The sequence below is a fragment of the Tursiops truncatus genome, chromosome 1 (assembly GCF_011762595.2).
Source record: "Tursiops truncatus isolate mTurTru1 chromosome 1, mTurTru1.mat.Y, whole genome shotgun sequence".
Classification (NCBI taxonomy): Eukaryota; Metazoa; Chordata; class Mammalia; order Artiodactyla; family Delphinidae; genus Tursiops; species Tursiops truncatus.
Window position 1 is genome coordinate 155369335 of NC_047034.1, and position 16003 is coordinate 155385337.

Consider the following 16003-nt stretch of genomic DNA (forward strand, 5'->3'; position numbering starts at 1 on the left):
GAGGTGTTATCTCATTGTGGTTTGATTTGCATTTCCCTGATGATTAGGAATATTGAGCACCTTTTCATGTACTTGTGGGCCATCTGTATGTCTTCTTTGGAAAAATATTCAGATCCTCTGCTCATTATTTAAAAATCAAATTGTTTTTGTTTTTGCTGTTGAGTTATATGAGTTCTTTATATTTTGGATATTAACCTTTTCTCAGATATATGATCTGCAAATATTTTTTCTCATTCAGTAGATTGTCTTTTCATTTTGTTGGTAGTTTTCTTTGCTGTGCAGAAGCTTTTAGTTTGATGTAGTCTCACCTGTCTATTTTTACTTTTGTTGCCTTTGCTTTTGGTGTCAAACCCCCAAAAATTATCACCAAAATTGCTGTCAAGGAGCTTACCACCTTCGTTTTCTTCTAGGAGGTTTAAGGTTTCAGGTCTTATGCTCAAGTTGTTGATTCATTTTGAGTCAATTTTTATGTATGGTGTAAGATAGTGGGCCAGTTTTGTTCTTTTGCATGTGGCTGTCCAGTTTTCCCAACACCATTATTGAAGAGATGTCCTTTCCCCATTGTGTATTCATGACTCCTTTGTTGTAGATTAATTGACCATATATACATGGGTCTATTTCTGGGCTCTCTATTCTGTTCCATTGATCTATGTGTCTGCTTTTATGACAATATCATACTGTTTTGATTGTCATAGCTTTGTAATATAGTTTGAAATCAGAACGTGTGATGCCTTAAGCTTTTTCTTCTTTTTCAAGAGTGCTTTGGCTATTTGGGGTCCACCCTGTAACTCCGTATTATTCTTTATTTTTTCCAAAACCTTTATCACTATCTGATATTATATATTTATTTACTTATTTGTTATTGTCTATCTTCTGCTACAAGACTATAATCTCCCTAAGAGTAGAAACTTTGTTTCAAACTGTACTTTCTATGCTTGACCTGCATAGAAGTCAGGCACAGAGGATAGAAGTTTGTTTTGTCTTTTGCTGCATAGCAAACCATACTAAAATGTAGTGGCTTGTTTATTTAAAGCCCATGATTCTGTAATTTGGCTAGATTTAGTTGGTCAGTTCTTCTTTTCATCTGACCTTTGGTAACTCACGTGGTTGCATTCATCTGGAGGTTCAATGGGACTGGATGGTCCAAGATGGTAAAATCTAGTAGTTAACTGTTGGCTGAAGTGCCTTGATTCTCCTCTATGTGGCACATCCAACAATATACCTTGTGTTTCTTAAATGGTGGCAGTAGTGTTCTAAGATAATAGAAGTGAAAACTGCAAAGCTCTTTAAGGTTACCTATACAATGTTACTTTCACCAGATTCTGTTGATCAATGCAAGTAACAAGGACAGCCCAGATTCAAGAGATCAAAAATTAGATGAGGGCTTCCCTGGTGGCGCAGTGGTTGAGAGTCCGCCTGCCGAGGCAGGGGACACGGGTTCGTGCCCCGGTCCGGGAAGATCCCACATGCCGCGGAGCGGCTGCGCCCGTGAGCCATGGCCGCTGAGCCTGTGCATCCGGAGCCTGTGCTCCACAGCGGGAGAGGCCACAACAGTGAGAGGCCCGTGTCCCGTAAAAAAAAAAAAAAATTAGATGAGAGGTGCAGCAAAATCACACTGAAATCACAAAGAGCTGTGATTATTCTAACAATCTATTACAAAGCTCAATAAAGGTTTGTGAAGTGAATGAATGTATTATTATATCATGTCTCAAGTTCCATGCTTCATATTCAAGGTCTGCTGTGATCCTGCTTCCAGAGCACAAATAACATATCTTCCCCAAGCACTCATCAAATCTGCTCTATAACTTATTTATTTGTGTGTGTGTTTTATCCTCACAGAAAGGACATTATCTTGTTCTCTTGGTATATCCCATGTGTCTATCAGATATCCAGGCTCCAAAGAGACACTCTGTTGGTCTTTAATGAGTTTAATTTAACTTAACAACACTGACATCTTATCCCCTACCTTCCATTCCATCATCATGAAGTCACTAGTTGAACAATTCCCTGAAAATCTTATCATTATTCCAGTCTCCATGTCTTTACTCATTCCATTTTCCCCACCTAAAATATTCTCCTTCTTCCTCTTTGCTTATTTCGGTGTTTCTCACTGACATTTAGCAACTTTGGCCCTACCCACTAAATTCCAGTAGAGGCAGGGTCATTATGACAACCATGATAAATCCCCTGGTTAAATATCACTAGTAGACTATCCTTTGGGCCTACAGTGGGAGCAATATTGTTTTGTCTGTCCAGTACCACCTCCTGTCTTAGGAAGTGTTCCTTCCCCACTCCAACTACATCGTTCTTGAAGAAGTTACTCTATTCCTGTAAGTCTGTGCCCTCCTAGGTACAGCTGAATTATCTGGCATGTCTGAAGAAGGTCAGGCACTAGCCTATCCAATTTGCTGAAATTTAATAGAAATTAGGAGTGGAGCAGACCCCTTTTTTCCTTCTGTAATGGAATCCCCTTCCTCCAAACATACATATATGGGTTGACCCCAAGCGCCGAGGATGCTAATATCTAAATAAACACTACTCACACCAAAAGCCATTAAGTTTCTATAAAGCTTAGGGTAGGGTTGGGTTGTGAAAAACACTTGGGTTTTTACAAAAACTGAAGCAAAAAGCCTGGGCAGAAAATTGAATAAAGCGGGGCAGAGGAATTTCACTTATGCATTTTTCCTGGGTAGGTAGCTAGAAAGGAAAAGGGAATTGAAGAGAAAATATATGCATGGAGTACTAAAAGCTGCTGAGTTAAGGTTTTGGATGCTGCACAGATGGAAGTTTGGAACTAGAAAGGAGATAAGGACCTGTGCCTGGGGAATACCTCTTCAGTCACCAGAAAAGCTAAGAGAGAGAGCTCCAACGTGGACAAGGGGCAGACAGGGGTGACCTGGGAAGGGGAAACCTTTTATTCTACATATTAACTTGTGCCAAGCTGAAGTGAGTCTGTACTTGAAATTAGTGACCTATATTCTCAATTTTGGTGACTGGCACCCTAATCTGTCACTCAAGCAATCTAGAAACCTAAGAGTCACTAGTTTTACATTGACTCTATTTTCCCTTGCCCCTCAAGGTTAATCATCAACAAGCCCTGTCAATTTTGCCTCTTTTTTTCCAATCCATCTCCTCCTCTCTATTGTTACTACCATTGACCTAGTTCAGGTCCCTATAATCTCCCACCTAGACAACTGGTCTTCCTGCCTGCAGTTTAATCCCCTTCCAATCCATCCTTCATACGCTGCCAGAATAATCTTTCTCAAGCACATATCTGACCATGTTGCCCTCCTTCTTAACAACACCCCCATCCACCAGCTGCCCAGTTCATACCGTCTAAAAACTAAACTCTAAGCGTAGCACTCCAGAATTCTTGTGGCCTGTTTAACTTTCAGCCTTCATTCTGGCCATCCGTCCCCCTCCCCCAAACACACACTTCTGTGCTCTAGACGCACTGACCTACTTTCAGTTCCCCAACACAACATGCTTTATCAAGCCCCTACGCATACCTGGAATACCTTCTCCTCCTCATGCCAGCCTGGAGAATTCCAATCCATCTTTGAAATTCAGTTCAGGTGTCATGTCCCCCTGAATTGCCCCAGGCAAAATCAGTTTCCCCTCCTTCAGGGCCCCCACAGCTGCTTGTATACACTTCTTCCGTTACACATGCCTAGTTACTTGCCTGTCTTCAACCAGCAACGGGAAACTCTCTGAGAACAAGACTATATTTTATTTATCTTCATATTCTCTGTGTCTAGCGTAGGCTTAAATAGGGGCTCAAGGTTGTTGAAGGAATAGATGGATATTTGATACTTTTTGGTACTTTAGTTTACCAAAAGTTGCAGTAAAGGAGGTTCTGCGTACAAAATAGCTGATGGTGTGTGTGCTGTCATGCCTTGGAAAGAGGCCCTGGTATTTTTCGGTTTTGTTTTTTAGGTGTATTTTAATAATTCATTAGACAATGATTTATTAATCATCCACTATGTGTCAGGTCCTGTGCCATTTTTAAAGGTCAGTGGATACTGGACATCAAGCAAGTCAAACAGCCTTGGCCTTCAAGCAGGTACTCTCCAAGAGAAGCTTTACAGTTATATGGAATTACAGTACAAAATTATTTTTGAAAGCAGATTCTGGGAGATGTAGTTATTTCACCATTCTAAAGGAAAGTTTAAACAACTTGTTGAATAATTTTAAAATGAAGGAACAAAAAAAGGATAGAGTGACTACAGGCTACAGGTAATAGATGGAATGACATGACCAATCCTTGCCACATGGTGGCAGTGCTTCTCCAGGGATGAGGATTTAGTGGCCTAGGACTTCAGAAAAGCATGTTCTCACACTGTAACTCCAGAGGAGGAAGAGTACTAAAAGTTTAACATGGTAGACTCTCTCAATTTGCAGAAAAGATGAAGTAAAACATATAATTTAATCAACTTTCTCCCTCCAAACTTTCGTGGGCCTTTGGAATCTGCTTTTATTTGTTGGCCGGCAAGGAAATATAAATAGAACTTTGGACTGGGCTGAGCGTGTTAAATTACAAGGCTTAGTTTTTCATAATTGCTTTCTTATATTGATTTTTTGTGATATAATGATAGATTCTACTAGTGAAACAATTTCTCAAATTCTATGACCAAAATAAGTGTGTCAGTATTGTAAAGTATTTTCTGTAGAGTACCTAACTTCCAGGTGCTCTGCCAATCAAACCCATTTGAGAATCATGATCTAATCCAATGTTTTCTAATTACAAATAAAGAAAACAAGGCTCTGAGAAGCTAAATGACTTACTTAAGATCACAAAGCCATTTATGCGATAGGTTCAGGCTCATCCTTGCAAAGTGAACACTCCAGATCTTTCCCTCACTGCCATCTATCAACTTCATAAACAGAGTTTGTTGGATGATTAATCTTGAGAATCAAGAGACAGAGAGGAATCAACGTGACTTCCAGATTTCTGAATTGGTAACTTGAATTACGGTGCTATATTCTCACCAAAACTGAGAATATCGATTGCTAATTTCAAATACAGACTTGCTTTAGCTTGGCACAAGTTAATATATAGAATAAAAAGTTTCCCCTTCCTAGCTCACTCCTTCCACCCATTGTCCAAATCAGAGCTCTCTTAGTTTCTCAGGTGACTGAAGAAGTGCTCTCCACAGAAAGGAAAATGCTAATCGTTCTGAAAATGTTAATGTCAGGAGTGTCACCTCATTTGTTCACTTCCCAGAGGGAATTCAAGAAGAATAATATAGTTGTCAAGTGACTGAGTTAATTAGATTAACAAATATTGATTGATTTCTCTACCATGATCCAGGTATGTTCTAAGCCCTTGGTTCTCAAAGTGTGATCGCCATACCAGCTGCTTTCGGATCACCTGGGAACTTGTTAGAAATGCAAATTCTTGGCCCTCACATCAGACATACTGAATCAGAAATTCTGGCAATGGGGTCCAAAAATCTGTTCTTACAAACCCTTCAGGTTATTCTGATGCATCCTCAAGTTTGAGAATGACTATTCTAGATCAGGAGCATATGGTGTTAAAGAAAAAAAAAGTGCTTGTCATCTTGAAGCAACAATATACAAACATACAAAAATAAAACTTCAGGCAGAGGTAAGTGCTATCAGGGAAACCAGTACAGGGGATGGAGGGAGAATGTAGAGGGTGTGCAGGCAAGGTCCCGCTGAGGAGTATGAGCACTGGAGTCAGACTGAGCAGGGTGTGAATATCGGCTCCACCAGTTACTAGCCTTTGAAAGGTTTAGTTTCCTCATCTGCTAAAATGGAGATAGTAGTATTACCTTACAAAGTTACTCTAAAGATTAAATAAGATAATGCTTGCAAAATTCTTGTAACTGTTTCCTGTCTCAAGGTAAGCCCCCAATAAATGTTAGCCCTCCAAATACGAGGGAAGAGTGTGTAGATGTATATTTAGGAATCATCAATGTAAAAATTAATAGTAAAGTGCGTGAAAAGGTGGATAGATTGAGATGTGAGAGAAGAGGATGGAAGATGGGATCTTGCTGGTGGGAGCAGACATGGGTTGAAAGGAGGTGAAGAAATGAAGATGAGGAGAGAGAACTTTTATCTGAACTCAGCTAAACCTGGAAACTTGGAAGAGGAGGCCAGTGGATAGGGTGAATAACCATCCTGGTTTGCCTGGGACTGAGGACATTCCTGGGAGGTGGGACTTTCAATGCTAAAACTGGGCAAGTCCTGGGAAAACTGGAATGAGTTGGTCACCCTGTCAGTGGATAGGATCACGGCCGGTGAAGTGGGGGAGGTAAACATGACCTTTCTTTCTTGGTGCACTCATCTCTTCCTTATAGTAATCTTGTAAATATCTTCCAGTAGCTAGACTCAACAAGAATCTGGAGGGCAAGGGAGCTCGAATAATGCACTGGGGAGAAGTCAGCCTTGCCTGGACAGAGCAGGATAAGTAAGGAAAGAGAGAGAATGGACCTGAAGGGCCAAAAAGATAGTAACAAGGACAATGACAAGGGATTAGAACTGTCTGGGATTAGTCTGACTCCAGACCTTTTAATTTTTTTCCTGCCTTGTCCAAAGAGTATGGAAGTGGGATGAGTGTGTGTTTTCTGCATACTCGAATTAACCTTAAATAAAATAATAAAGGTTATCCAAGGATATTCTTTGGTACCTGAGCAGCCCACAAAACTTTTCTTTTTTGATGTCCAGTGGCGTGAGTGCCATGTACAAAAAGGAGCAGGTGGGACCCAGCTGCTCCAGGAAAGGAGGTCCTGGAGAAAATCCCCACGGGGATGACTTCAGGTGCCCAGGGATCTTCTCCTGGCTCACTTCCCGCCTGGAGGGCTTACTCCTCAAAAAGCGTTTGATGGGAGCTGCCGCGCTACGGTAAAGGTCAAAGGTCAAAGGTCACCGCTCGCACGTTAAAGTCTTGCAAGGCCAGAGGGTCTGGCCGCCAGGCAGCCAGGACACCTCCAGCCTCCCCCTGCCTCAGTTGACAAGAGGAGCCGCGACCCGCCAACCTAACCCAGATTATATTCAACGGGCCGGCCGAAGGAGCTTCGATTGGTAGGACAGGATGGGGGCGCGGCCTCATGTAGAAAGCCTCCTCTGGATTGGTGCAAATCGTTGAGGGCGGAGCATCCACTCCGGCTGGGCGCGAAAGCTCGAACGCCGCTGCCTGGCCGGAGACTGCGGGAGCAGCTGCGTCCCGGGTGCGGGAAGCGGAGACCTGCTTCTTCCTGAGCGGCGCGCTGCGGAGGCCGGAGTCATGACGGGAGAAGTGGTTTCCGAGGTGAGTTTATGCACTTGCCTCTATCTGAAGCTGCGGAGGCCCGGCGCGGAGGGGTGGGGTGGGGCAGGGGTCGAGCTGGCCGAGTGGGTCGTGGAGGCTGGGAGGACTACAGCTCCCGGCGTGCACTGCGGCGGCTCGGCTTCGCGGCCCTGCGGAGATAAAACTACAGGCCCCGAGTGCTCGGGACCCCGCGGTCGATCCCGGCGCTGGGGTCCCCGCGCCTCGGTCCCCTCGGGGAGGTTGCTCCTGGTCTTTGCGGCGCGCGCAGTCCGCCGCCAGCCTCTGCTCAGCCCGCCCCTTTGGCGCGTTTCCTGCGGCGGGAGCTCTTCCTCCAACTGCGCCCCAACAAGGAGGAAGGACCAGGCCGAACCGGACCGCTAGGGTGAGGGGCAGCATTAACTGTAAATGGACGGCAGGAGTCTTAGAGACTTCGAAATTGGGTCTGGAAGAGGCCTCTGAGGTCATCACACAGGGTCCCAAGAGGTGAAGGTACCAGTCTCGGAGCCTTCCGGGAGGTGACTGGCTGGTCGCTGTCGGAATTGGCGTAGAAACGACATCTGTTTCCAGATCTGTGTTCTTTTCTGGGGCTGAGACTGGAGTGAGACACTCGTCTTGGGAGCAAAATTTAACGGGGCGCTTTAAGATAATTTTTAAAATTAATTTTTACTGAAGTATAGTTGAATTATAATGTGTTAATTACTGCTGTACGGCAAAGTGACTCAGTTACACATATATGTACATTCTTTTTCTTATTCTTTTCCGTTGTGTTTATCACAGGATATTGAATAGAGTTCCCTGTGCTATACAGTAGGACCTTGTGGTTCAAGATAATACTTAAATGCAGTATTTTTAAAAGTAAAAATTAATGCAAAAAATTCCATTATTTGATTTTGAACAAAATATCAAACTTTGAAACGAAGACAAGATCCGACCCTGTGTTTGCACTACTCTGTCTCACTCACCTCACACTCATCCTGGCCCTGGTTCAAAATAAACTTTATTTACAAAAGCAAGCAGCTGACCTCATGAGTCATAATTTGTCCGTTTGATTTTTTATTTTAATATTGCACTAAAATATCTTGATTACTGAGTGTTTTGAGACCTTCTAGCCTCACCCTGTTCCTGGCTCTACTGTCGCTGGTTCTGCCGCAGATTGCCTAGAATACAGTGATTAAGAGTATCACCATGGGGCTTCCCTGGTGGCGCAGTGGTTGGGAATCTGCCTGCCAATGCAGGGGATACGGGTTCGAGCCCTGGTCCGGGAGGATCCCACATGCCGCGGAGCAACTAAGCCCGTGTGCCACAACTACTTAGCCTGCGCTCTAGACACCACGAGCCACAACTACTGAGCCCATGCACCACAACTATTGAAGCCCGTGCGCCTGGAGCCTGTGCTTCTCAACAGGAGAGACCGCCGCAGTGAGAAGCCCGCACACCGCAACAAAGAGCAGCCCCTGCTCGCTGCAACTAGAGAAAGACCACGGGCAGCAACGAAGACCCAATGCAGCCAAAAATAAATAAATAAATCTATATTTAAAAAAAAAAAAAAAGTATCACCATGTATTGAGCTATGTGGTTACCTGAACTCAGTTTCCATGTCCACAAATAGTCTTACTGCTTTCCATTGTTGGGAGGATCATCAGCATATACATCATGATCCTCAGTGATATTCCTCTGTTTGTGTTATTTTTGGTTATAATTTTAATAATTGTACTAAACATTCAAATCAATTTAATAGTTGTTTGAGAAGCCATTAGGGTGAAGCCTTGTGACCTATTACATTACAGATGTATTTTCCCCCTTATTAATAAGTTGATTCAGAGTTCTATGAACCAAGCTTGGTCACTAACTAGTCAAGTCACCCAACATACCCCTGTCTCCTTAGATTTTTCACTTGTGACTTAAAAAAATTTTTGGGGGGGGGCTGAATTTCAGACATAAACATCGAAAGGCTGTTATAATGAACCCATCACCTAACTTCAGCAATTATCAAATCATGCCAGTCTTGTTTCATTTATACCCCCACCCACTTCCCCCCTTACTGAATTATTGGCAGCAAATTCCACACATATTTCATCCACAGATATTTCATCATGCATCTCTAAAAGGTAAGGGCTTTCCAAAAAAGATAACTACTATATTATTACCATACCTAAAAAATTTAGAATTATTTCTTGATATTAAATAGCTAATCAGTGTTTAGATTTCTTTGACTCATACATATACTTTCAGTTTGTTTGAATTAGGATCCGAACATGGCCCCTGCATATTGTAGTCGGTGATATGTGTGTGTGTAAATATCTTTACTCTCTTTATAAGTCCCCGCCCCTCTTTTTTCTTGCAATTTACTGTTAAAGAAACCACAGAGTTTGTCCTGTAGAGTTTCCCACACCTGGATTGCCTCTCTGTGATGTTATTTATCATGTCATTTGGATACACTGAGAAACACTTTACACAGTAAAACGAAATAAGTGCTTGATTCTTTAAATTTATTTACTATAACTCAAAATAAAGAGTTGGTCCTATAATAGCCTTCAAAGGTGAACAATGAATTTTAGTTTGTTTTCTTGTCCAGTAATTCTTTTTTTTTTCTTTTATAAATTATTTTATTTATTTATTTTTGGCCACATTGGGTCTTTGTTGCTGAGCGCAGGCTTTCTCTAGTTGCTGCGAGCGTTGCAGTGCGTGGGCTTCTCATTGTGGGGTCTTCCCTTTTTGTGGAGCACGAGCTCTAGGTGTGCGGCTTCAGTAGTTGCGGCACATGGGCTAAGTAGTTGTGGCTCTCGGGCTCTAGAGTGCAGGCTCAGTAGTTGTGGCTCACGGGCTTAGTTGCTCTGTGGCATGTGGGATCTTCCTGGACCAGGGATTGAACCCGTGTCCACTGCATTGGCAGGCGGATTCTTAACCACTGCGCCACCAGGGAAGTCCTGTCCAGTAATTCTTTTTTTTTTTTTGCGGTACGCGGGCCTCTCACTGTTGTGGCCTCTCCCGTTGTGGAGCACAGGCTCCAGACGCACAGGCTCAGCGGCCATGGCTCACGGGCCCAGCCGCTCCGCGGCATGTGGGATCTTCCCGGACCGGGGCACAAACCCATGTCCCCTGCATCGGCAGGCAGACTCTCCACTGCGCCACCAGGGAAGCCCATGTCCAGTAATTCTTAATGTCATCCTTTTGTTAAACCGCTGTATTGGTTTTTCCTTATTTCAGCCTGATGATCCCATGATAATTTGTGTATCTTTATGTACTTAAAGCTTTCTGTCACCTGCTGGTTAATACAAATTATATTCTCATTTTCTAGGTTCACCTAGAAATCAATGATTCAAAACTCATTTCACAAGAAGAAGCAGATAGTCCTTCAGACAGTGGACAGGGCAGCTGTGAAATAGTTGGGCTCTTGAGTGAACAAGGTTTGTAACAGTCAGTACTTTTATTTTTAGGAATAGAATGTGGCAGCTTGGGTTGTAAGGGGACTGGATTAATTTCTTATTCTCTGATTTATTAAATTATTAATGCTTAACCTTGTTTGTTCTGTTTATTATAAAAGCAAAATAATAGTGCTTGTACCCTTTTGAAAATAACCATTTCTGTTATATTATTGAATGTATAAAGTGTCTAGAAGATACCATATTGCCTGGTTGAATGCATTCATCCTATAATAAAAGGACTTTTAACACCTGCCAGAAGGATCAGAACAGCTTTACACATTGTAAATATATATAATTACATTTCTTAGTAAGAGATATTTTTCCAGGGAAAGTGGTTTTCAAAATATATTTTTAGATTTGCTTTGCTACAATCAGTTCTTAGTGTTAGTTACATAATTTCACAAGGTGATATATCACTTGGCTAATTGGATATGTTTTTGAGGAGTACGGGGACTAGGAAGAAGGCCAATGACGGTAGACTCTAAAAAAAATTGTGTTTCCTCCAGATTCAGATGAAGAGATATTTGTGAGTAAGAAATTGAAAAGCAGGAAGGTGCTACAAGAGAGTGATTCTGAACAGGAGGGCACAAATGCCTCTCCAGAGAAAACTACCTATGACGATATAGAGGAGGAAGATAAGGAGAACTTACATGCTGGAAAAAATGGAAAAGTCAGAAGGATTTACAGAACTCTGGTGAACAGTGATGAGAGTGACATCGAGGAGTCTTTGTGTCAGGAAAATCTTGAAACCCAAGTGACACCTTGCTTAGAGCTGAGTCTCCAACCTGAAAACTCTGTGGATTTTACAGTTGACAGAAAGATTTCCAAAAAACCCATACATGATAAAGAAGGAATTGGAGGAAAAGCAAAAGTAAAATCAAAGCGAAGACTCAAGAAAGAGGAGAGAAAGATGGAGAAAATTAAGCAGCTGAAAAAGAAGGAAACAAAAAATGAGGTACATTTAAAAGAATAATTTGCTGTTTCTAAGGCAGGTTAATGTTTTAGAAAAAGTTGCTTTTAGGAAAAACAGTTGCTTTTAGTTCTTGAGGTTGTTTCTGCACTCAGGATATACCTTCGAGTTGATTGTCTTGCAATGAGGTATGTGATTTCAAATCCGTTGGTCTCATTCTCCATTTTGGATATGAGAGGACACCTTCCAAATAAATGGGTTTCTGATTTTCTTTGTGAGCACGTGGAGTTATTCTTTGCTGTTTCTGATCTGATGAAAATTAACTTTCATAGGATTTTTCATGCCTCCATCAGTCAAAAGTCTTGTTTGCCCCCTGGAAAAACCATCCTCAAATTTTATAAGCTAGTTGCTTAATGAAGTATTTAATTGACTTTTCAAATACAAATGTACTATTTATTAAGTTAATTTTGGACAATTGTGTAAAATCACAGCATGGACTTCAAAGGATGACTATGGATTAGGAACCAGTGATAATGTTCTGGGATGCCATATACTTGTCTGTTGAGGAAGCATGAGCTTTTTCTGTCCTGATGCAAATTGCTATATGGTGTTGTAAAACATTGGATTTGAAAATGATTGGATCTTGCTTTTTCTTTGTGTTACCCAGGAAGATGATGTGAAACAGCTATTTAATGACAGTGGCTGTCTACTTGTGGATAAAGACCTTTTTGAAACTGGGTTGGAGGAGGAAAATAACTCTCCATTAGAAGATGAAGAGTCATTAGAATCAATAAGGGAAGCTGTGAAAAACAAAGTAAAAAAGCACAAGGCAAGTAAAAGATGACTGCAGTTAGAGCTAACCCACTGCTTCTAACCTTTGCTTTGTTTTCTGATTTACTGTTGGAACCTTAATTTTTTTTTTTTAACTGAAGAAAAAGCACGTGTCAATTGATTTCAGTTTTTCAGCCGTTAATTTTGGAATTATGCAGTACAAGTGATAGATGTGCTACGTTGTTTGGGAACTAGTATTTTCATTGCCCTAATAAGAATGTTGAGGAAAGTAAGATACTTTTATGTTTTGTAAGAAACAGGTAAAAAAGGGGTCAGAGATGTAAATTTTATAATCTGGTGGCCTCTAGGAAATGAACCTATAGGGTTTCAGGAAGGGTATCAAAGAGAAGCATCAGTCGAAGCATCGTTGTCTGGGCTTCCCTGGTGGCGCAGTGGTTGAGCGTCTGCCTGCCGATGCAGGGTACACGGGTTCGTGCCCCGGTCTGGGAAGATCCCATATGCCGCGGAGCGGCTGGGCCCGTGAGCCATGGCCGCTGAGCCTGCGCTAAAAAAAAAAAAAAAAAAAACCATCGTTGTCCTGAGTGTTTGGAAGCATAATCATTCTTCCTGAGATTAGCTTCCTGGAAGTCATTGTCCCTCCTTAGGGAAAGATGTAATAGAGAGGTGTAAGAAATGAGGGCCCAAGCTCCATTGGAGACAACTAATGTGTTTTCTAGGCATTAGAGGATGCTGTGTGTCTAACATTTTATATTTGATAATTATTGATTTAGCATTAATGTAGCGTGATGTGGTGTTGGAGTGCAAAAGCAGTCTTTGCGTAAGCAACATCCTCTTGTGTCAGTTTAATTTTTTTCCCTGTTAATCCATTTGCAATCTTCTCTTTTAGAGAAAGGAACCATCTTTGGAGAGTGAGGTCTATTCATTTGAAGAAGAAACTGAGTTATCAAAAGGCACCACGAGGAAGGTGACATAGAGCCCTATATAGTTGTCATGTTGAGCTCTTTTCCCAGGCGATTGTGGGTTTTTCAGGAGTTTTATTGTGTCTATCGTATTACCCTGATTCCTAGGATATTGCTTTGTGCATAGTAGGGACACAAATATGAATTGGACTGAATTAATTCTATGAGACTTGCAAATAAGTGAGCTCCTGAAGTTTATATTGTTTTGATCTTATTAATGCTTACTGTTCCCTCTCCATCCTCTTTTCTTGGAGAGAGCAGACTTTTATGGGATGAATATCTATCAACCTTTCTGGATAATAGCATTAATGTAATCTCACTTTTTGTTTTCTTTAAGGAAAGAAAGGCAGCCAAGTTAAGTAAGGAAGCATTAAAAAAATTGCATAGTGAGACTCAGCGCCTTATTCGAGGTAAAGAAACCTGTATGGTAAACACTGAGGCAAATCACATTATTTCTTTGTAAGCTCAACTTGGATGTTGGGGACTTTCCTTTTTTTTTAACAATCTTAATATGAATGAGATTATAATAATCAAGTTTAGAATTGATCTTGATGAGTGGCCATTGTTCTGAAGCCCCTGGAACATTAGTATAAACTGAGAAAATTTCCGGAACTGTAGTGGTGGTAATGAGGGAGTTTTTTAAAGGGTTGTCTATGGCCTAGCTGCATCAGGATCCCTTTTACAAACCTTTCAAATTTATAAATTCTTAGGCCCCACAGAAATTCTGATTCAGTAGGCTCGAAATGGGGTCCAAGAATCTCTATTTTTAAAAAACTTACTGGATCAATTTGATTTCACAGCTAATTTTAAAAGCCACTGGTCTTCAGGGAATTTTTTTGTAGTTGGAGCCTGCTTTTATTAAAGGCAGGTTTGTTTTCTATTTCTGAGGATGGCTTTGGTTGTTTAGTTAACTGATTGTAAAGTGACATTTCAGAATGTACAGTATATGTATTTGCTTGTTTTGTTCCATTTTCTAGAGGCTGCACTTAATCTTCCGTATCATATGCCTGAGAATAAAACTGTTCATGAATTCTTCAAACGTAAACCCCGGCCCACTTGCCAGGGAAATGCCATGGCACTACTGAAGTAAGAAGCTTCTTTCCTTGTGATTATAATTTTCATAAATATTCAGTTCTGAGGCAAACACCTGGTGTAAAGAGTTCAGATTCCTCACTTCCTTAAAATTGATTTAAACGATTCATTACGTGCTAAGGGATAAGAATGTTTCACGTTTAGGATAATTTTCAACTCCAGGTTATTTTCCCTTCTCTAGATCATCTAAGTATCAGGCAAGCCATCACAAAGAAATCACAGACACTGAAAATACAACTGAGATAAATAGTGACCACCATAGCAAAGATTCTGAGCAGACAACAGGTGCAGGATATGAAGTGGAAATTAATGCACTCCCTGCAGTTTCAAAGGAACCCCAGATCACTACTGGATCAGATGAGTCTTGCAGTAAGAATTTGACAGGAAGTGAAGAGCTAGAAATTCCCGAGAAACAAGAGCAGAGTGATGCTAGACCTTCACCTGGGGACATCTCGGTGGCACAACAGGAATGCAGCTTCCTTGAGAATAAGGACAGTGAGGAGTCTCAGGCTGGAGGGCTTGTGGCACCTGAACCTTGTGCCCTGGAGGAAGAAGAAGGCCTGAAAAAAACAGAAGAAGCAGATGAGAAGGTGGAAGAGCCCAGCCTTCAAACTAAATCAGCAGCAGTGGTGCCACCTGAAAAAGTGAGGAGGTTCACTGTGGATAGACTGAAGCAACTGGGAGTAGATGTTTTCATTCAGCCTCGGCTGGGTGCTGACAAAGATTCTTTTGTGATACTTGAAGAACCTGAAACCAACAGAGGTAATCCTTTGAATTGTGAGGAGCTTCTCTAGAGTGATTTGTTCTGGCAGCTTTCTAGTATTTGCCACTGTGGAGGACAGGGAATACAGGAGAAACAAATGATCACACATGGTCTTATTCTACAGATGTACCAGATACCAGATAGAAATCATTTAGATACATTTGGCAGGGTATTAGAATGTTCTAAACCTTGTTTAAATGGAAACCTGTTGACAGTCAATGTACAAAGCAGGGTACATTGCTGTTGTTTTATGGTATAACTTTGATAAAAGCATTATTCAGTTTTTCACAGTTAGAAATATCTTGGTTCAGCAAATTGTCTGCAAAACTGAATTTCTTTTCTTTCTTTTCATTGATTCAACAAGTATTAAACTATCCGCTACATGCAAGTTGCTGTAAGGCATACTTGAGAAATCTGACGTTTATCCTACACTTAAGGTACTTACGCTCTACCCGGGGAGATAAGCAGTAGGCAAATAACAGCAATACAAGGAAGGAAGTGACATCTTCTATCATGAACATGTGTCCCTGATAATTGGAAAAAGTTAAATAACATGGAGAAAAGGGAAGAGTATTCTTTGCTGAAAGAAACATTTAGAGTAAAGAATCATAGTAAAGAGGAGGGATAAGTTTCTTACAATAGATGATTAAAGAATAAGTGGATGTAATTACTTGTTCACTACCTTCCCCTTTATACTTTGAGTAGGGATCTTCTGGCTTGTTCCTTACTCTGTCCCCCGTGCTGCCAAGTGGATGACACATTTTAGGCAGCCATGTTTACTGAATGAAT

At 41.3% G+C, this 16003-nt stretch overlaps 1 protein-coding gene across 6 annotated transcripts in view; it reads left to right on the forward strand.

Moving 5' to 3' along the window:
- The first annotated feature begins 7126 nt into the window (after positions 1 to 7126).
- The window catches only part of CLSPN (claspin), a 33995-nt gene continuing 25118 nt past the window's right edge, over positions 7127 to 16003 (forward strand). For 4 of the 6 annotated variants that reach the window (XR_004521700.2, XR_004521701.2, XM_033838090.2 and 1 more), the window contains exons 1-8: positions 7128 to 7273; positions 10572 to 10680; positions 11205 to 11653; positions 12276 to 12437; positions 13287 to 13364; positions 13697 to 13769; positions 14337 to 14445; positions 14633 to 15213. Coding sequence is in view for 4 of the 6 variants with exons in the window: in XM_033838090.2 (XP_033693981.1) it covers positions 7250 to 7273; positions 10572 to 10680; positions 11205 to 11653; positions 12276 to 12437; positions 13287 to 13364; positions 13697 to 13769; positions 14337 to 14445; positions 14633 to 15213 (1585 nt within the window). In the remaining 2 variants the exon portion in view is untranslated. Of the gene's footprint in view, positions 7274 to 10571; positions 10681 to 11204; positions 11654 to 12275; positions 12438 to 13286; positions 13365 to 13696; positions 13770 to 14336; positions 14446 to 14632; positions 15214 to 16003 lie in introns of all 6 variants that reach the window. The other 2 variants (XM_033838088.2, XM_073792084.1) reach the window with 2 other exon arrangements.